This window comes from Hydra vulgaris, chromosome 09 (genome assembly GCF_038396675.1).
Source record: "Hydra vulgaris chromosome 09, alternate assembly HydraT2T_AEP".
Classification (NCBI taxonomy): domain Eukaryota; kingdom Metazoa; phylum Cnidaria; class Hydrozoa; order Anthoathecata; family Hydridae; genus Hydra; species Hydra vulgaris.
In genome coordinates, this window is record NC_088928.1 from 53,071,208 (window position 1) to 53,095,000 (window position 23,793).

The following is a 23,793-nucleotide window of genomic DNA, read 5'->3' on the forward strand; positions in this document are numbered from 1 at the left end:
TTTAAAAACTAAAACTTAACAATATTTTCATTATAAATATACTTGTTGCTTGAAATGGCTCAATTCGGTTCAGGTTCCAGTTTATTTATTTAAAAAAGTTAATTTGAAATTCAAAAAGTAAGCGGAGTTATTTAACTTTAGGTGCGATTTTGTTCGGAATTTGGAAAATCTACGGTAAATACACAATTTTACATTAAAATACTAATACATTCAAAACAACAAGTTTGTTCACTTTTATGTAGTCGTATTATGAACAAATGTTTTCCTTATATGTAATATTAACAAATTAGTTCTGTGCTGTATCCAGTAAATGATGTTGAAAAAATCGAGTTTTCTATTTGGTTGCTTATATTTTAGAGGGCAGTGTTTGTATAATAAGTCGATATCTTTTTCATGATTAACAGCACTTCCCAGTGAGCACAGACGTCTATAGGACGACTATACGACGTCTTATGGACGTCATAAGTACGTACGACGTCCACTGGACGTTCTGTCCCGCTGGCTTGTAATATATACAGTAAATAGTATACTATTAACGACAGATAAAAAAAAGAAACTTAAATTTTCTAATTAAGTTTATTTAAAATGAAATTAAAGAAACTTAATTAGAAAAAGACTTGATAAATTAATTAGAACATTAGTAGATATAAATAGAAAATTAATTAGAATAGAAAGAATATTAATTAGAAAAAGACTTATTAAAAAATGCCTGTTGATCTGTATTGATGTCAGTAAGTAAAATTAGCAGTTGCAAAGAACATTGGGTTTAATAAAAATAATTTTTACTTACTTAAATTCTGACATTAAAAACATACTTTAGATTTAGTAAGACCTCATCTCGAATTTACAGTCTGAAAACCAACCTGAAACCAAACTCAAAAGACTAATAATATATTAGAAGTTGAGAGAGTACAAAGAAGTTGAGAAAGTGCAAAGAAGTTAAGAAGGTGCAAAAAAGTTGAGAAGGTGCAAAGAAGTCGAGAAGGTGCAAAGAAGTTGAGAAGGTGCAAAAAAGTTGAGAAGGTGAAAAGAAGTTGGAAAGGTGCAAAGAAGTTGAGAAGGTACAAAGAAGTTGAGAAGGTACAAAGAAGAGCCATAAACGTGGACATAATAAAAGGATCGAATCCGAAAAAATTAGATGCTCATCAAGAAATAAATTCCGTACCACTATAATAAAAATAACTGGAATTCTTTGCCAAACTATGTTGTTCACTCAAAGTTCTTAAACTGTTTTAAGGTTATTTTTACAATTTAAAACTATAACAACTGTTATAGCGCACGGTCTGCACCAATGTTTTTTTTTTTTCCTTTTATAGTTCACCTCCCCAAGGCCGAGAAGGAAACTACAAATGAGGAGGCTACTTGTGGTTATAACCTTCTCTCAACTCTCTAACTCCGAAACACGAACCTTGACGAACAAGGCCGCTGCGCGGAGAAACAAGTTGAGCGCGGTACTACCAGGGACGAGGCGAAAATCGAACTCGGAACCAGGTTCGAAACGAGTTTTGGACATATTTTCGCGTCACGGTATAGAAGGAGGCGTGAACTTCCTGGTTAAATGCACTTCCGCGGTGCTCTATAGCAAGACCTTTAGGACTTCTTGGGACACCTAAAAAAATAAATAAACCTCTCGCTTATGAAGCGAGCGCTCTACCACTACACCACTACCGCGTATATCGTTATTACAGGAAACAATATTAGTATTATCATTAGTTAACGAGAATGAAAAAATAAAACATTCGAAAAAATTTAAAAGAAATGAAAGTAAAACCACAATAAAATTAAAAAACTTAAGAACCATCGTTATTTTATTATAATAGTTGTTTTTATACATGCGTGTGCATTACAAATAAAATTTAATGTTTGCAAAGCAATTGTAAGGTACAAAATTTGCAAAGTAACTATAGGCCACCCTGATGGAAAAATTCAAAACAAAATAAAAAATTACACCAGAAACGGATTACATTTTTGATTCCACCATACTTAATGGTATCAATAATATAATCCATTACAACCTACCCCAATTATGACCTAGATTTCGAAATCATTTTGTCAATACCCAAAAAAATTAAAGCGGAATAAACAAGCTAATGTAAAACTTTTAGTGTTCTAGATAAGTTCCAGAAATGACGCGTTCTTGAAATTTCGTAATGTTCATTCTGAAGCCAAATAAAAATGTTTTTGAAAAAATTGCGACGATTGAAGCCTGGAAACAATGTTAAACCTCAAATTTGGGTCTTTCTATCCCAAATACGGTTTCAATTAAAAAACAAAATATGGTGGTTTCAAAAATTTGTTTCTGATGTACTTTTTATTTTACCCTAAATTTTTGCACTAGTGTGTGTAACACTAGTGAGTAAGGAGAAAAACTAATTAAGTTAGACGGGCATACAGTATAGAGTTAAAAAACCAACCAAAAACATGTCATGGATCTAGCTTAAAATGCAATTAATTTGCACTTTTAAAATTTATTATTATAATTTACATTTAACATTAATAAAAAACTCTATTTACATGGTTTTACAAAAAATGTGCTAATTCTATTTAGAAAAATTTCTTTTGGTTAAACTATATAATGATAATAATAATAATAATAATAATAATAATAATAATAATAATAATAATAATATTAATAATAACAATAACAATAATAATAACATAGTAATAGTATAATAACAATAATAATATAATAATAATATAATAGCAATAATAATAACAGCAATAATATATATATAAATAAATATATATATATATATATATATATATATATATATAAACATTACATAGAACTATAGAACTACACCGGCAACTTATCCAATTCTAAACTATGTATACTCGCAGAGCGCAAAGTATTAACTGAATGTTTCAAAGTTTCTGTATTTGTATATCTCTCACTATTCGGTAAATAAGATTCATTAACAATTGATTTTATTTGTTCAATTGATTTTACTTGGACAGGATTATTGAATATCTCATCTTCCAAGACGTCGTCACCTGTTTCAGAGCTGAGGCTATTAAAGGAAGCAGCGTTGTAATAAGTATTTTCTTCATCAATATCAAAGTTGAGATAGCGATCACCTTGAGATATTATTTCTTCTAAATGTTCACGAAGTTCTGTAAAAGTTGGTCGTTGTAATGGATCCTCATTCCAGCAGTGTAACATAATGTCATACCTAACATCAAATAATAATAAAAATAATTAATAAAAATAACATAAAATAATAAAGATAAAATAAAAGCTAATATGTTTTGTTAAAAAAATTAGAAATGCGTTGAACTAATTAAAAAGAGATTACATAGGTTCAGAACAATTTTCTGGTCGTTCCATTCTGTAACCAGTCTTTAGAAGAGTCAAAAGTTCACGATTACTTATAGTAGGATAAGGTGTACCTCCTGCAAAATAAAAGGTGTACCTCCTCTAAATTGCAACTATTAATTAAAAGAACACAAAAACGAATTTTTATATTATATTAAATTTTATTTTTACATCAAATTTTAAAATATATTTATTTATAACTCACCCAAAGTAACAATTTCAAATAAAACTACGCCATACGACCATCTAAAGCATAATTTAAATGTTAAAAATATGTATTTTTCAATATATAAATTACAACTGCAATCAAGTAAGTTAATAAAAGGAAATATGTCATAATATGAAACAAGTTTACACCCAGCAAACATTATTTTATTGGATTAGCAGTGGACCTATATAGGCATTTTTAGCGGTTCATTGGAGTTTTGCTCATCGGTTACTTAGTGGATCATTAGTGGCAGCCACTATAAATGGCAAGCCAATAACTTTCCGAGTGGCTAGACATCAGCAAGCCACTTTTGGCGGCTGCCATTATTGGACCAATAATGGCAGCCGCCAAAACCAATGAGCAAAACTACAGTGAACCGCTCAAAATGCCTATATAGGCCCACTAAAATTCCACTTAGAATGTTTGCTGGGCAGCATATCTTTTAAGGTCATTTGCTGCTGAAAATGTATTATAATAAAAAAAAAAAAACTTATAATAAAAAAACTTACACGTCACTACTTGATGTAAATATTTGATCAAATATGGCTTCAACTGACATCCACTTGACCGGCAAACGACGACTTTTTTTGCTCATGTAATTTAATTCATCATTGACTTTTCGAGTCAAACCAAAATCTGATATCTTTATATTCTTTTCAGCACCAATCAAGATATTTCTAGCAGCAAGATCTCGGTGTACTAGCTTGATACATGAAAGATATTCCTGGAAAATAAAGGTTTGCAGCAAAAGAATAATAAAATCAAAATAAAAAACAGTTAAAAAAAAAATAAAAAGTATAAAAATTCACATTAAATATACTATTACCATTCCTGATGCCACTTGCCATGCAAAACTGAGTAAATCATCAGGTGTTATCACTCCAATTTCATCTAAGGGAATCTCATTTGGCATTAACCCTATTGTAGATGTCTCACTTGTTGTTGTCTATTTAAATTATTAAATAAAAATAATGAAAAAATAAATTTTACGTTTCAAAACAGATAAATATTGCAAAGGTACAAATACAGAAAATTAAAACAAAAACCTCAAGAGATTGTTGATATCTTTGTGTATACATAAAGTTTGAAGATAAGTCACCGTCAATTTTTAAAGCACAAAGCTAACCAAAAGAAAATATAGATAAATTTCTATGCATTTAGTGTTAATATAAATAATACATATTAATTACTAATAATATCTATCTATCTATCTATCTATCTATCTACATATATCTATCTATATATATATATATATATATATATATATATATATATATATATATATATATATATATATATATATACAGATATATCAAGATCAAATATAGAAAACAAATTATAAATATACATTATTAGATATATATTAAGATAAAATATAGAAAACAAATTATAAATATATATTATTAGATATATATTAAGATAAAATATAGAAAACAAATTATAAATATATATTATTAGATATATATTAAGATAAAATATAGAAAACAAGTTATAAATATATATTATTAGATATATATTAAGATAAAATATAGAAAACAAATTATAAATATATATTATTAGATATATATTAAGATAAAATATAGAAAACAAATTATAAATATATATATTATTAGATATATATTAAGATAAAATATAGAAAACAAATTATAAATATATATAATTAGTAATTAAAACATGTTTTATATATATATATATATATATATATATATATATATATATATATATATATATATATATATATATATATATATATATATACATACATATATATATATATATATAACTTATTAACTTTTAACCAAGAGCAAGAGAACTTTTATAAAATTTTGAAGTTTAGACTTTTGAAAATATAATTTAGTTTAAAATAACAAAATTGTCACCAATAAAATATGCTTTCTTTAAATATCTTAGTCCATGTTTCAAAGAAATTAACTTTGCCATGTTAGGAGCTGCAGAACCAGGGTTGGAAAAAACCCAACCCAAATGTTTTTTTTTTACATTTTTTTTCCTAAGTAATTTAAAAAAAGAACTTTTCTGTTGTTAATTATTATTGAAAATATGTGTTATAAACAGGATTGGAAAGTTTAATTTCAATAATTATAAATCCTGCGCCCTAAATGCCATAATTATATTTGCCATAAGTTTCTCACCATTTTTGGAGCTTCTAAATGCCAAAAGCTAGAAATAAGTAGACATCTTGTGACTTCCAAAATTTTATTTTAATAAATGTAAAAAGAAAAACTGCTAATGTCAAGGAAAGAAATAAAAATACTATTTTAGAGGATGGCCAATGATCATCTCAGACTTCTGTAAACTTAATGACTTGTTAGCCCAATTATTCTAAAATCTTTTGTTTTTTTGAATTTTTATAAGTCAAAACTTCTTTCCACAGAACATGTTTAATGATAACTTTATTTTACCAATTTAAGTGAAAGATAGTGAGGTATAACAGATATGAAACAATGAGGTATAACAGATACAAAACAACGAGGTATAACAGATACGAAACAAAACTTGTATCAAAAATCTTTATTACTGTCATGAGGTTAGTAAAAGTTTTTCATTTCATAGTTGTCCTTTAAGCACTGGCGCCATAAAAAGAGTATTTTCCACTATTTGGTATTGTGTAGAGGAAGCTAAGAAATAGTTAAAAAACAATAGAGTTGAAAAGCTCTTCAGATATACAGTCATTTGAGAGGAAAAAAACTTGATTGGTAAAGATATATATTTAAATATACATATAGAACACATTAATAAATCAAAAACTCTAAGTCAAAGTGTATTATTATATTTACTACTACACCCTTCACAACAATACTACTACCAATAACAATATTACTACACAGATCACAATGTATGATAACTAAGTTTTTGCACAAACTTTAAATAAGTTTTTCTCCTTTACATTAAATGCAAATTTATTTGCAAATGCAAATTCTTTTAACGCGAAAAAAAGTGTAATAAAATTTAAAATCTGCATGACATGAACTATTGAAATCATATGAGCATGATTCAAAACATTTTTTTATTTTTATTTTAAAAAAAGAAATAATTAAGAAACATTAAGAAATTCTTACCATAACAAAAAAAATGAAAAAAGTTACAGAAGATCATTCATTTCATCATTTAACAATCAACAAAAATAACAATCAACAATTTAACAAAGATAATCAATTCATCATTATTATATTCATATTCATATTTATATTCATCATATTCATATTTAAAACTATATATATATATATATATATATATATATATATATATATATATATATATATATATATAATATATATATATATATATATTAGGCCACGTAATAACCATACCTTTTTTTTAAATTTTGACAAGCAGCACTATGTGGTGTTTATGAATTGTTTTAACAAATTATATAAAATATATTTAATTTACACACACCCCTAGGGGTTGCACCATACACCATAATTTTTGCATAAAATAACAATTTTTAAAATTTTTCGATTTAAACCTCCTAACAATTTTATTTAATTCATATAACACTAATTTTTAAGTTTTTTTTATATATTATTTAACTTTTATAATTTTAGTATTAGATTTTACATCTTATATTAATTTGAGCAATATTTCTTTGCTATAATAAAATTAATGTTAACAAAATGTACAAGTTGCAGTAAATTTTAATATTATTGTATGAAATTCTTTCTAGCCTCTATATTTTTTATATATTTTAAAGTATAAATGTATATATTTTATTTCTTAGTAATTAAAAGTGGTACATAATTAATAAAAAGCAACTATACCATGTATAGTTACTTTTTATTAATGTATAGTATACATGACATACACATATATGGCAGCATTTCATACTCGCAGTAATACTGACAATTTAACAATTTGAGCAAGGTTCTAAATTTTCAACAGCATGATAACTACAAAAAAAGATGTAAAATATTGCTTTTATGTACGCAGACATGAAGATGCTAAAGGTAAAGGGTCAAGTTCCGCTCATGAATGTAATTGATAAGTTACTACAGAATTTGAAAATGTATAGCGTAAACTTTCCAACGATTGAAGAAATTTTCTCAAAAGTATAGTAAAAGCATCCAATATAAATAAAATTTCTAAACTTAAAAAAATTGATAATTTTTATGCTAAATTGAAAGCTTTTGACAAAATGTTTGATAAATGTTCATGCAATGGTTATGATGCAGGAGTAGAATGAGAGAAATGCAGATGTACTTTCAAAGTGCCAAGAAAAGAATGAGATGCATTTATTGGACAAAAGCAATGCAAAAATTGACTTAAACCACTTGATCATACTTACACATCTACTTAAAAAAAATGGAAACACGAAAAAATAAATTTGTAACAAGGCAACAGCAGTTAAATACACATAAAAATGTAGAGAAATAGATGGATCACATTACTGATGATAATTTCTATAAATCTGAGGGAAGTATCGAATCAGATGAATCTTATGATAAAAATGACAAACTCTATTAATCTGATAATTTCTTAAACAAATGTAATCAAAATAGGATTTTTATGATAAACTGGCTATTGTGGCAGATTATTATAGTGTCATTTGCAGAGCAACTGCTGCTACTGTTAATGCTGCTCTAAAAGACATGGATACTTGTTGCTCTAAAAGACATTATTTGAAACCTGCAGTAGTGGTTCTTTAAATGCTATATTATGTGGTTCAACTGTAGTAAACACTGGTAAGCTTAGAGGAATGATAAAACTAATAGAAACATAGCATAATAGACAAACCCAGTGGCTCATTTTCTAACTTCATTTGAATGAACTTCTGTTTAAACTTTAAATGATGCTAGGCCTGAAAAAAATTCAGGCCTAGCATCATTTAAAGGAGATATGGGTAAAAAAATAACAGAAGATTTAATTAATTTAGCAGTAGTTTCTTTTGAAAAAATAAAAGGCGTTTTTCATATACTTGCTGATAACATCCTCAGTACAATCTCAGATCAAAAATATATTTACAGTATCTGTAATCAGGAGAGGTTTCAAATAAAGTATCAAAAATTTCTCCTGGAAACATTCATCATGCTTGGTGGCTCACAAAAGCAAATCATATTTTATGTTTATAAAGTAATGCCAACAAAAGAACTTGTTGACTTGGTTACAATTATTATGCAATGCTATGCACCAGGATGGTTCCATATTAAAGTACATTGTTTGGCAATTAATGGCGCTCAAAATTTATAGTACCTGACTTTATTAATAAGAAATGCAATTATTGATGCAAAACATAAGGAGATAATGGAGAAAGTTTTAAAACAAAACTCATATTTTTCCAATACTTAAAAAAAAAAATTTGACCTGCCCTAATATACATATATATAATGTAACACACTTTTAAAATTAGTGCAAAAACTAAGTGAACACCAGTTCATTTTAACCACAATAAAAATGATTGAAACATTTTCACTGAAGGCTTTTTTACGTTTTTTAACTTTAATCTAAAATGTGGTAAGTGTAGAATAAATTGTTTATATTTTTTTAAACAAACTATTTGATTATATATATTACAAAATAGCCCAAATAAAACCAACCAACAACCCAGATCACACTAATTAAGACAATAATCAACTTATTAACATATGGAAACATGAATTCAAGGAAATATGCCAAAAACATATGATGGACATGCCAAATTATGTAAAACAGTTATTCAAAGCAAAATCGTGTATTCATTAACATATGTATAATAAACATTCCATATTTTATATTTAACTTTTTATGTTAAAAGATTAATTTCCATTAGTGTATTAAAATTATTACCTTAGTGCGTCTATATCGTAAAAAATGCAACAAATCTCCATTCTCCATATACTCAACAATTAAACATAAAGGTTTCTTAACTGTTGAACAACCAATCATGTTAACAATATTCTTATGATATCCAATTGATTTCATTAAATCAATTTCTTCACGAAAATCATCTAGTTCTAAACTATTAGCACCATCTGTATTTAGCAAAAAATTAAAAATTAGTAAAAATAATTTTTAAAAATGTAGCAAACATAAATTAATAAATAATAAGACCTATAAAGCCATACGATACCCAAGGAACACTTATTTAAAAAAATCAATATTAAAAAAAGTTTAAAACAAAAAACATTAAAAAAATTATTCCTAGTTATTTATGTAGAGTTTTAATTCAATTATTTTATTTAAAGAATTTCTTTTTATAAACAGTATAAAATAATCTATAGTTTCTTCTTCAATTTTTTTTTCAATAATATAATGAACAATATAAGGTAAAAACATAAAATACAGCAGCATATTATTCATTAGTAAAAAAAAAAAAGAAATTTTGTCAACAGTTTGATAAGAAGAATCGAAACCCATTTCTTGTTAAGTTACAAAATGAATGATGTCATAACTTACAAAAACCAGTATAATGTGGTGCTAAAATTTCTTAAAGTTTACTAAGCCATAAAAAGCATCCAAAACATTTACATCATCAAAAACATTTGTAAAAGTTATAAATACTTTCTAATATTACACCCAGAAAAGTATTAATTTCAATGCTTTATAATCAGCTGTCTGTATTAAAAATTTTGTACCATACATATCAGATGTAGGAGGGCTAGTTGCAACAAAATTTTAAAAACTATGTTTATTGCTAACAATTTTGATTTTTCTTTTCCAAGGTTAAAAAAAAATCTTAGTGACGTATTGACCTAACATTGATAAATATAATATAAAACTTAGTTATTCCGTAATAATGAAACAAAAGTTAAAAAAAAAAATGTTGCAACGTAACCCTCATCAGGGCAAGTGGCAACAATGAACAAGGTAAGTTGAATCACAATACTTTGAAAGTACAAATCTTGCAGAGTTCACAGAAAAATTACTAGGTAATCTGTACTTTCTATTTGGCAACAAAAAATTTATAACTACAATGAAGTAACATTTTTATAGAGCAGCATTACATTTATTATGCAAGACTTCACATATACCTAACTTGTTTTGTAAACTGATTATTACATTCAAAGACTTCAAAGACTGAAGAAAAAAAAAATAATGAGGATTATTATTTAAACTAATTTATTATTTTAACTCCTAAGTGTTTTTTGTAAAAAAATTATTCTCTTAGTAAATTAACAATAAATTAGCTTAGAAAAATGCAAGACACATTTTTCGGACATTTAAGTTCTGTGTTTAGTATATAAAACGCAATAACATTTTAATTGAAAAAAAATATCTAAAAAAAAAAATGTTAAAATTTCATAAAAAACAAACAAAAATCAAAAATTAATGTTAATTACATCCAAAAATGTTAATTACATTCAAAAATTACATTTCTTAAATGGTTTTCTTTTGTTGCTGTTGATGCAAAAGTATTAGCAGATTTTCATTTACTAGAACATTTTCTAGATTTCTTTAAAAATAAAAAAACTTCTATTCTTCAGAAATAACTAGAAAAGTGTGTCAATAAAACTAGCAATTCTTTTATGATTTAACTTACCCCATTTGATGCAACTTAGCCTACCAGCATCATGATTACTCTAATCAATGTATATATTTATTTACACTAATTAAATCTAATTTTTTAAAGCTTTTTGCATTTGAAAAATCCTTTAAACTTATAGGTTTGTAACCATTAATTAATTATGGTTTTATATCTCTAAGTTTACAGTAAAACCTTGAAAACTTTTAAAACAAAAATTAGAACTTTATATGAAAAAAATTAAAACCATCATTAACTTTTGAAATTTTAATTTACTATAAGTTTTTATAGCTGATAAGTTAGAATTATAGCTAAATAACTTAAAAAAAACTTAGCAATAATATATAAAAACCATTTTTTAAAATTCATTGTTGCAACTTTACCCTATTGCAATTAGCCCCAGACTCCCCTATCACATTTTTTAACAATATAGTTAATGACATAATATCAAGTCATAAACAATAGACTTTTTTTACTTTTACTCTAAAAATTATTTAAAATTTCCTAATTTTACAGCTATCATGAAAAATATATAATAAATGAAAATGATGTGCTACACACCAACAAAATAAGACCATAGAACTTCAGGTTTTAGCAACATTTTAACATCTGACTTGCAACATTTTAACATCTGACTTGCAATATTTTAACATCTGACTTGCAACATTTTAACATCTGACTTGCAACATTTTAACATCTGATTTGCTAATAACTAACACAAGTACCATCATCACCAAAACTACTTTTTTTTAATAACTAACACAAGTACCATCATCACCAAAACTACTTTTTTTTTGCATTTATGAATTTCTATATTCTATTAAAATATTTTTTTTTTTTAAATTTATTTAAATAACTCAATGCAATTTTTAATTTCTATACTCTTTTATATAGAAAATATTATTTTTGTAAATTATTTAAATAATTCACTGTAATTTTCATTTTCACCATTCTATTATTATAGAACTCACTTTTATGTAGAAAACATTTTATTTTTGTGTAATTTAAATAACTTTATACGCTCACATAAATACAAGTTGAATTTTTTTTTGCGGCTATTGGTGACAGAATATGAAATATTTTTTTAACCTCTTGTTTCACCATCTGTGTTTATTTGTGATATCTAAGTGTGTTCATTACCTGGTTTTGTTACCTAGTTTTTACATAAGTAAAAACTAGGTAACAAAACCAGGTAATGAACACACTTAAATAATTTGTTCTAAAAAAGCAGTTGTCAAGCACTTTTATAGCTTGTTATTGTTCAAGTTGAAATAAGTAAAGATAATTTTCAATTTAATCGAAAAACTCAAATTTGATATGACTTTTCTTTCAGATGAAGTTGATGTTTTAAAAATTTTTTTTTTTTATTCACGTCACAGTAGCAACATGAGTAAAAACATTGTTAAATCACAAAGAATGCACACAATGGGTGCAGAGTTGCAAAGATTTCACGAAAAAAACAGTGAGTATTTATGTAAAGTTATCAAGATCAAGTTGTCAAGATCAAGTTGTCAAGATCAAGTTGTCAAGATCAAGATGTCAAGATCAAGTTGTCAAATGAAAGGTAATAAAAAGAAGCTTAAATCTTTAAATTTTCAGCCAATCCAATCAAGGTTGGCAATTCAAAAATTGATATTGGAAAATTATTTGATTGAAACAATAAACTTATAAAAATGTCTAAAATAAAGTCTTAAAAAAATTGACATTGATGTAAATAAATTTGAATTTTTTAACTTTTTTTTTTAGAAAATCTACATTTTTATGATAATTTTTATTGTAGAAATAGCAAATTTAAAACAAAACAAAATAATCCGGTTTTTAAATTTCGAGCATTTTTTTTTTTGTGTTGTCAGAACAGCCAATAAGAGTAATGAAAAAACAAAACCTAAGGTTACACCTAAGGTTTCACTATGCTTTTTTTTTTAATTAGCTTAATTTTCAAAATAGAAAAAGTAATAGTTTTTTTTTTGATTTAAGTAAACAAACTAAGTTTTATTATACATACTATTATATTACAATTCGAATCCGATCTATTTTAATCAGGTATTTGGTTACCGACATATTTTATACAAAAATTACTTTTCATAATGTTGAAGAATTTATGTATCATGATGGTACTACCATACCAAAATATATTTCTAAAACAAAGGTATTACATTTTAGGCTCTTTGCAAATATAGCACAATATTATATTACCTAAACATCTAATAATAAGGATGAAAATAATAATATGGTGAGATAACAATGCTAGAAGAAAACCACAAATAGTTCATAGCATAAATACATAACTACACAATAGATGAACTTAACAGAAATAAAAAAATAAAAAACAGTGTTAAAATAACGCAACAAGTACAAATATAATACAAATTTCATCTTTTTTTTGTTTATAATTTTATTTTGTTCAAGAAATCTTTGTTTTTTCTTCTTCTCCTTTTATGTTTTTTTTTAACTCTTTTCATTATTTTTTGTATGCTTGTCTTTTTTTCTTTACATACAAGTCTTTTTTTCTTTACATATAATTATTGAATTTACGCATATATTTATTTGTTATTTTGTTTTTTATTTCTATTTTCTTAAAACATTTTTTTGAAAAAAAGTCATTGTCTTCTACAGCAAAGTCTCTGCATCTCATCTTTATCCTTTGTTTATTTAACTGCTACACTTTACAATTTTAAAATTACTCAAACTGTTTCTTTGTGCAGTAGCCTTGCTCATCAATGTTTGCGTTTAAAAGTTAAAGAGTTGAGAAAGGGTTGTAAACATTAAAAGCCTCCTTGACTGCAGTAGCCCTCTTTGCTTTGGGGAGGCGAATAACAAATAAAAAACATGACTTATCCAGAACTTAAAAAGTATACTTCTGCGGCTAATATTACTAATTTTATTGATTAGAATCATTTTATTTTTATAATCACTATTATTATTATTATTTTTATAATTATTATTACTATTGTTGTTGTTGTTATTATTTAAAATACTTATATGTAATATTTATATGCCATCAAGCATTGAGATAATAAATGAAAGAGCTGAAAATTTAAACTTATTAATGTTAATGTTAGTTTAATTTACAATGCATGAGTTACAACGATGCATGAGTTACAACGATGCATGAGTTAAATTTGATCTTATTATTAAGCCACTTAATCCCAACTTCAATATACATGCAATCCATTTAGCAATATATGATTTACTTAATATGAAGACAAATAAAACTTGGTAAACCAAAATAATAATATTGATAATAATAAAGATGACAATGAGGATGAAAGTAAAGAGTCTGGCGAATAGTTAAGCTACACAGAACTTGAAAACCATTCTAAAGAACCTTTAGAATTTTCTTTAAAACTATTTATCATATTATCAATTCCATTATTTATCCATATTTATCATTATACCATTATATCATTATACCATTATATCATTATATCCATATTTATCTTTATACATTATTCCATATTTATCCATATTTATCATAATATCAATTCCAAAGAAAGAATTATATATGATAAATAATTATAAATTTCAAAAAATTTGTATAATTATAAAACTGTTCAAAACATTTTTATGCGATAAAAAATAATGGTTTAAAAAATCAAAGTTCATAAATTTAAACCTATTGAACCCATTAGAATTCAGATTTTTTAGTAACAAACCTTTTGCCAAATTGAGCAAATTCTTAAATATTTAGTCAAGACTTTAGAACCTGTAGAATATAAAACAGAAGCACTTTGTTGTCAAGACTTTAACTTACTTTCAGAAGAATTTATTTTAATTTGAGCCAACTAAAATCTTATGAATGTATCATAAGTAAACTAAAACTAAAAACTTCAGATTTGATTCACCTATCAGAACATTAGATCAATATACAAAATTCAACATATTAGAATAACTTAAGTCAAGCTTTTTTATAATCTTATGGAGTTTTTATAACTTATTGAAGTTAGCGGAGTTTTTTATTATATGTGACTTTAAATCTTTTTGGTGTAACAACCCCCTCCCCCCCCCACACCCACCCTTGCAAAAAAATAAAACAAAACAAAACAGTAATTTTATTGATAGAAACAGCCCTCTGAATTAGGGTCAGCATTTGGCAAAGCCATCCTAACTGCCTACCTTAAAGTGTTTGAGGTCAGCAAAAAATTGCCGACCTCATTTCTATGTCTAATGTAGGGTTGGGAATACCGGGATCCTGGGATCCCGAAATCCCGGGATTCCCCGGTTTTTAACAATCCAGAAATCCCAGGATTATGCATTTAATCCCAGGATTTTTTTTGAAATCGTTTTCAGTTGAAAATTTTTAAATTAAATTATTTTTTTCGTTCGATTGCATTAAAATTCGAACTTAACAATTTCAAAATTCTTGCAGTTATGTTTTTGAATAATTGGATTAAAGTTGTTATAACAATTTAAATTGGATTGCAATTACATTCTTAAAAATTTTTGGTGCTTAGTCGCATTTATTCAAGTTCTTGACAATTTTTATCTCGAATAGACGTTATCTGTTTGTGACTATTTTAAAGTACAAGTTTTAATAAAAAATAAAATTGCTGGTTTTTTGAACAGTAAATTTTCTAAAATTATAATGGCTTTGTACATGGAATATGACAAAAAAAGTAATTCTGCTGTTTGGAAACATTTTTTAAGAGAAGAAAAAGGGCAAACAGCAATGTGTAAGTCTACTGACTGCAAAAAAATTTTAAAAATTGGAGGTGGTTCAACGAAAGGTCTCCATACGCACTTAATTTCCGTCCATAAAATTAACCTCACACCAACTACTATTTCAGTAAACACACGAGATGAACCACCAAAATAAAAAAAAAACAAAACGTTAACCAATTATTTTCCGATATTTGAGCGAGAAGAAAAATCACTTACTACTACACTTGCACGATTAACAGCAATTGATGGGATTTCATTCAACGTGATATGCCGTTCTAGTGATATACGTGCAGGTCTTATAGCTACAGGATTCAAAAGTTTACCCACAACAGTCAACACTGTGCGTAAAATGGTTGTAGATTACAGCAAAAAAATAAGGAGTTTTTTTATTACTGAAATAGCTAGCAAAAAAAACCCTGAATTTGGTGTAGGAGAAAGATTTTCTTCATCTTTTGATGAATGGACATCATTGTGTAACCGTTGCTACATGAATATTAATTTACATGCACGAAATTGTCAGTTCTGGAGCTTAGGCTTAACTCGTATAACGGGATCAATGTCTGCAGATAAGTGTATTGAGCTATTAGAACAAAAGCTTGCACAACATGGACTTGATTTGAGAAAAGTTATTGTTGGTATTATGACTGACGGAGCAAGTGTGATGAAAAAAGTTGGGAGAATATTACCTGTAAATTAACAGTTATGTTTTGCCCATGGTGTGCAACTGGCCGTTATTGAAGTACTATATCAAAAGCAGGATATAGAAAGAGAAATAGATCAGCAATTCGACGAAGACGAACGATCAGATATAGAAGACGATTTTTCAGAGAGTAACTCTTGCGAGGATGATGATTTTTCTGACAACGATAAACTGGTTAATCTTGATGCTAGCCATAATTGGCATCGAGGAAACGAATTTGATGTTACTGAGGTAAATTGTGGTCCAGTGATCAAAAAGGTACGAAAAGTAATAGTAATGTTCAGACGATCACCAAAAAAAAATGATATCTTGCAGAAGTATGTTGCGGCTGAATTTGGGAAACAAATAGCTCTAATTAAAGACTGCAAGACAAGATGGAATAGTCTTTTGTCAATGCTTCAGCGCGTCTATTTATTAAAAAATTGTATACAAAAGGCATTAATAGACATAAGTCTACCGGAAGGTGAATCTTTGGCTTTATCTAATATTGAGCTTAAAACTGTATCTGCTATCATTAATGCGCTACTTCCAGTAAAAGCAACAGTTGAGGCCCTTTGCCGTCAGGATGCTAATTTGTTTACAGCCAATGTTGCCATAACTTTTATGTTAAAAAAACTTAAAGATGCTAACAACGTTATAAGTCAAAAGTTGCATTCATCTCTCGTTCTTCAAATGCAACAAAGGCGTACCGATGCAAGTGGGATCCTTCAGTATCTGCACAATGGTAGAACCAACATTCAGTCCGAATCTGAAATAGAGCTAGTAACAGTTCCAACTTCAATAAAATGTCGCAAATTAATAGTTGAGTTACTTGAAAGACTAGACGCTACAAATCCAGCTACATCATTAACAGCTAATGAGTCTGAATCAGAAGTTGAACTTTCTGTTTCAAATGGGGCACTACTCGAAATCGTTTCTGATTCTTCTCACTCTTCATCTGAATCTATTTCTTTTGCTCTTAAAAACAGCAAAAGAATCACAGACGAACTTAAAAAGCTATAAAAAAGGCACATTTACCCAGCATACCAACTCGATGTGAGACGTTATCGATGAAAATTCAAAAGGAAATGGTGTTGTTAGAAAATGGAGGAACATGTGGTGATTTTTTGCAAAGAGCGTATGATTTTTAAATGACTATTAAGCCTACCAGTGTGGAATCAGAATGTGCTTTTTCTGCGGCCGGACTTTTTGCAACAAAAATAAGAAGTCGTCTGGGGGATGAAACTTTGGATGTGCTCTGCTTCCTCAAAACGTATTTTAAGAATAATCAAAAATAATTGCATACGTATATTATATCTACAAAAACAACGTCTTTATAATTTAATAATTAAGTATGTATAATATTAACAAACCAAAGAACTTCCTTGAAATTTGTAAGTTTTTTCTAAACATACTTTAAATGTCTTATTAATTTCCTTAAAATTTTTCTAAAATAATATGTTAAAATCTTTCAAAAACAGGTATTTCAAAATCCCAGGATCCCTGGAATAGGTAAATGTAATCTCGAAATCCCGGAATTTTAAATATAGCACGGGATTACAAACCCTAGTCTAATGGTAACCCCTTTGTGTTAAACTTTTTTTGCCAACCTGATGCCTAACAATTTGAGGTTGGCAATTTATTGCCGATCTCATTTTTTCTGATTCTAAGGGTTGTAGATAAAGATCTTAAACAAAGACTTTTACTTCAAACAATCAAAGATTTTACAGAAGTCAATGTAATTTTAAACAACCTGTAGAAAAAAAATTATGATTTCAAAATATGGCTCATAAAAATGTACAAAGTACTGAGCTAAAAACAAGAACCTATTAATAAAAATAATTATTTTATACTGCTAAATAAAATTTTTTTATTTTTGATTCAACGAAAAAAAACATATTTCTGATTTAGAGACTACTTCAGTGTTGAAATCCAACTAACATCTGTTAATCTTTTATTGCATAATAAATGTTTGTAACCAAACCTAAGAGTAGCTCAAATAGTGATTAAAAGTTATAGAGAAATAATTTTGCTAATATAAAAAATTACAAAGAATCTATTTCACACATTTTACAGTGGTCTAAACGTACATTTTATAGTAAAAATCCTGATTTGGATTGAGATCCAAAACCTACAATTCTGAGTAAGATTCAGATAAATATTTTGCAGGATCTGCTATACTCTACACACGGTTTGAATACGGGATAAAATTCTTATTTGCTGTACTTCAACAAATAGGAATTTTATCCCATAAAATACTTAATAGTCACTTTCAACTCCATGGACACATTCAAATTCAACACTTTTAATTTCAAGAAAATCAAATAAGCATAACCATTTGTTAGCTAGCTTTAACTGTTGATTTTTTTTGTAAACTTTTACATTTTCCTCAGTAGTTCTGATACTAATTATATTAAAAAAAAAAAATTGCTTTTTGGTTTCTTTATTTTATTTATATGCTTCTTGCATTTAAAGAATACTATTTTTAATTATTTTTAATAACTTCCAACCTAAAATCTTAAAACAACTCAATACGTAAGGTATTTCTTATTATTCGAAATAACACCTGTACCATAAATTTGAGATTGGCTTTAAACTTTCATAAAAACTTAAACAAAATTTTTTTTGAATGAAATATGCAGAATACAAAAATTAAAAAAATTGTTATCACAAGACTCCTTTACTTTAATTTGGGTCAAGTCTGGCATTGGTCCCACAGTGAGATATTGCTGAATCAGACCCAAAAACGAACATGGTGTCTTTATAATATTTATTAATAAAATGTTGCAAGCACTTTTGTAAAAACTCTTTTAAATAGATCTCTTAGTTTATTACTTTGCCAGAATAAACAATGAAAATTGATGTGACCCCTAATGGAGAAATTGAAATCATTACAAGTAATTTTTTTTTCAAGTTTTGCGATGTTAAGTTTTGCAAATACTTAATAATGTCTGGATCAAGTAAAGCGAACAAAGTAAATTAGGACTCATCATCAATAATAAATTTGTCAATAATAAATGTATAAATTGACTTATCATCAATAATAAATGATCACACTATTTTAAATAAAGTCAGCCACATTTTTGGCGACCTCAAATATTCGGATCAGGAGTTCTGCCTTGTTTTTTTTTTATATAACGAAGAATAGGCTTTTTAAAAAAATTTAAGATTTTTTCAATGGTGTGTTTGATACAACCAAGTCTTCTAGCAGTCTTTGAAAGCAACACACCACTTCGATGGTTAAACATTATCCTTAATTTGATGGGGTTGTTTTGTGTATTAAAAGTAGGCCCTTTTCCATTTCCAACTTTCCAACCCAATAGTTTATTTTGTAGATATATGAACATAACCATTCATATATCTATAAATTGTAGCTTTTAAGTAGCCCTCCATCTTGAAATGGTTCCAAACAACGTGTTTTCCATCTTAAGGCTTTTTTTGATAAAAATCATACACATGACTTTTTAGGGATTGTTGATTTGGCATTTTAAAATATTATCTAAACAAAAAATAATCAGACAATTTGTATACTAGTTGATAAAAAAAAGATTGCTTTAATTTGATACCAAACACTATTTATTTTATCAAACTTACTAATTAATTATTGCTAACTAAAGCTAGTCACAAATTTCATGAAATAGGTGTTATATTAACTTTTTTATTTCAAACTAAAAACTGTTATAGTCAAAAAATATTGTTTACTTCACCAAAAACATATGGTGTCTTTTTTTTTTTTCAAAATAACTTTGGTGCTAAAATGATTAACTTTTATCCGGTAATAACATTAATAAAATTAATAATAAAAAATAATAATGTTTATAATATTTAATCAAGTTTATAAAAGTAATATTAATTACTATATTCCTTTGTTAATATTAAAAACTGAAATAAAGCAAATGGGAATAAATAAATCATTATATTTATTTATAACAATATATAATTCAATAAACAATGCAAATTTAAATTATTTTATTTCATCTTTGCAATTGTATTATTTCAACAATTTTCATTTTAGTTGAAATGTTATTTTTAACAACTTTCATTTTGCTTGAAATGTTGAAATTAGATCTTGCTATCAGTTAGTTTTATCTTTCTTTATTTAAGCTATTTAAAGTGTTTTCAAAAATAAAACAACTATATATAAAAAAGTTTTTAAATATAAAAATTTTAATATATAATAATTTTAATATATAAACTTTTAATGAAGCATTTCTTTTTTTATAATGTAAGCTGTACATAATTAAAAATACGTACAACTTGTGTGGAATCTAATATATAATTATCTGGGTCACTGATTCCCATCCCATTTAACATCAGTTTAAATACAACTTTGAAAAAATCAAAAATTTTGCTTCACAAGTAATTAAATATTTATTTAATATAAAATATATAATAAATTATACTTTTTTTAAGACTTTGAATGAATATAATTAATCTCAACTCTAAATAAATTTAAAAAAAAAAGTTTTTTATATAATTGATCTCAAAACAAATAAAATTTATTTATGAGAATGACTGCTGAAAACAAGTGCAACAGATGTCCCTAAATTTAATATCTATTAAGTATGCATAACATATATTTTATATAAAACCAATTGGATTTAATTATATAAATATAATTAAATTTAATTAGTTTTATATTATGCATTTTGAGTAGCACGGTTTTTTTAAAAACCAAAGTATAATGCTGGAAGCGTCGTTAACGTTCAGCCAGTATAAACTATATTATTTAACTCTAAATATTGCCTTAAAAAACTCTTATACAATTATTTTTATCATAAAAAGCTTTTGAAATTTAAAAAAATTTCTTTTACAAACAACCTGAAACTTGGTCATCTCTGGATTTTTTGGTTAAAAAATTGTGGCTTAGACAAATGTGTCGACAAATTGATAGGTAGTTTTTTTTAATTTATTTTAAATGGCAACTTTTTTATATCATTTTCAACAACACATGAGTTCAACAACAGTATCTAATATTTGAAAGCTTTATAGGTATTACAGAAATTACCACTTACATGAATTTAATCTAAACTTTATTCTTTAAAATAACATATTATTCAACATGTAATAAAAGAATAAAATGTTATTCAACATGTAATAAAAGTTTTAAAAAGCAATTTTCAACAACATATAAGGAGAGCGCGTGCAAGTGATAATGACCCAAAATCAACAATTAGCATATCAGATATAATGGAAGATTTTGATTCGCTATCAGAAAATTAAATTCAATATAGTAGTATAATTCAATTCAAAATTCAATATAATATAAGTAAAATATTCAAATACTAAGTGCAGGTTGTTTTTAACTGATATCAATAAAGAATCAGACAAGAGTAAGTGATATGCATAGTTACAAAATCCATTCCATATATATATATATATATATATATATATATATATATATATATATATATATATATATATATATATATATATATATATAAACACACACACATTACTTTTTTTTGTAAGATTTATCATATTTAGGCATTTTGAAAAACTTAAGAGCTGCTATGCTAGTTCATCTGTTCACAGGAGGAGAGGAGTTTACTATATGTCTTTGACACAGGTTTTAATCTTAATCATGGCTAGTGTCGATATTTGGTTCAGTATAATTTAATAACAACTTGTTTTATTTTGATTTAGGATCGAATTTGTCTTGCTCCGAATATCCAGATTAAAGGCCAGGTTCTTAAACCAATTTCTATTTACCTATTTGTCGATAAAATACTTGTTGCTAATGACATACCATGTTGTGTCACTATGGTTTTGGCGGCATATTTTTTATTTGATATTGCCTATCCTAAGCCTTTGGTAAAAGCACTTAGTTTTATTGGACGTCACATATTGAATAAAGTTGAACTTTGCAAAACAGCAAAACAAATATCAAAATTATGCAAACTTTAAATGTAAACTTGTTATATTCTAAAAAAGAAGCTGTATCTAAATTTTGCTTTTTTTAACACTCAACTTTCTATACAAATATGGTATATTGTAACATGTTACAAATTTAAAATGTGGTAACCGTTAATTAGTTTATTACAAAGCAAAGCTCGTTTGAAATCTGCCAATTCTGTAGCGGGAGAGGGGGGTGGTGCACTCCTTGATTTTTTTGAAAAATTCAACAATTTTAAAAAATAGTCATTTTCCAAAAAAAAAAAGTAGAGAGGGAAGGCACATGTCTCCCTAATCACCCTGGTGTTGTTGCATGAAAAAAAATATTGGTTTTTCGAAAAACCGATTTGAGTTTTTAGAAAAACGCAATCCAAGAGAAAAAAAAAAGTAGAGGGGGAAGGCACATGTCTTCCTAATCACCCTGGTGTTGTTGCATGAAAAAAAAAATTGGTTTTTCAAAAAACCAAATAGAATTCTTAGAAAAACACAATCTAAGAGATTTTTGAAAAACCAGTTTATTATGGTTTTTCAAAAATCCAAAAAAGGTTTCAATCTGGCTTCATTCTAAAAAACCAATTTTGGTTTTTTGCTACACCTTTTTATTTTATTGTGTACTCGCAATTAAAAAAAAAATAGTTTTTATGCTTTCAAAAAAATTATTTTAGAGGTAAAATATTTGTCAGAATCAGAAGTTAGGATAATTATAAGATGTATTATTATATTATTTTTATATTATTATAAAAATAATATCACAAATTTTTTTTTTAAATTACGAATTCAAAAAATAATTTTTTTGAAGCAATGTATCATAGAATTATATTGCAATATTCTAAAAAAGCTCAGAGTTGACTTTTACAAAATTTTGGGTAATTGGACTATCACATTATAATCTATATATTATTGAAACCCTTAATGAACACCGATGTTTTAGCACCATAATAACACCCAGCTGAAGTGTATATAATCCATTTATACATTGCATTTCTAGTCAAAAGACAATCTATCCACAACAATGTCAAAAGTTGTAAAACTTAGGTATGATAATAAATCAAACAAAAATAATATTTTTTTTCAATGCTGTTAAGAGCATTTTTATGATGTCAAATACTGGTGATGTAATGCCAAATATCCTTCATTATGCGTAATTTTAAATTTAAATTTTAAAATCAGCATTTATGTGTAAGAAAAAACAACTACTTTTTTCTTGCACATCAATGAGTAGAAATTCTCCCTGATGCTTTTTTTCTTCATGCTTTCAGAATCAGAACTTTTAGTAGATGACATAAGTTTAACATAGTTCTTTAAGTTTTTGTAATTTTGCACTTTAACTATTTTCTTTTCATTCTGATAACTCCTAACTTGAGAATTGGTTTCATGCAGCCTTGCTGGAAGTTAATATGTTAAAAAGAAGCTTTTCACAATAAAAAAAATAAAAAATAATAAAACAAAGCAATAATTATTGCTTAAACAAAAAAAAAAATTAATTAAAAAAAAACCTTTCAAAAGTTTAACTGCAACATTTTCAAAAGAATCTTCCTTTTTATCGAATAAAGCAGTTCCAGATTGCTGTTTAGCAT

At 26.3% G+C, this 23,793-nt stretch overlaps 1 protein-coding gene across 3 annotated transcripts in view; it reads right to left on the bottom strand.

Annotated features, from left to right (window-relative positions):
- Window positions 1-2,757: 2,757 nt before the first annotated feature.
- LOC105846762 (ephrin type-A receptor 3) overlaps window positions 2,758-23,793 on the bottom strand; it is a 137,028-nt gene continuing 115,992 nt past the window's right edge. For 2 of the 3 annotated variants that reach the window (XM_065806045.1, XM_065806044.1), the window contains exons 17-24: window positions 23,713-23,793; window positions 9,306-9,490; window positions 4,571-4,645; window positions 4,351-4,470; window positions 4,034-4,248; window positions 3,522-3,562; window positions 3,297-3,393; window positions 2,759-3,173 (exon numbers count right to left, since the gene is read on the bottom strand). The exon at window positions 23,713-23,793 is cut by the window's right edge and continues 143 nt beyond it. In XM_065806045.1, coding sequence (XP_065662117.1) covers window positions 2,798-3,173; window positions 3,297-3,393; window positions 3,522-3,562; window positions 4,034-4,248; window positions 4,351-4,470; window positions 4,571-4,645; window positions 9,306-9,490; window positions 23,713-23,793 — 1,190 coding nt within the window. In that variant the 3' untranslated portion in view covers window positions 2,759-2,797. Of the gene's footprint in view, window positions 3,174-3,296; window positions 3,394-3,521; window positions 3,563-4,033; window positions 4,249-4,350; window positions 4,471-4,570; window positions 4,646-9,305; window positions 9,491-23,712 lie in introns of all 3 variants that reach the window. The other variant, XM_065806043.1, reaches the window with a different exon arrangement.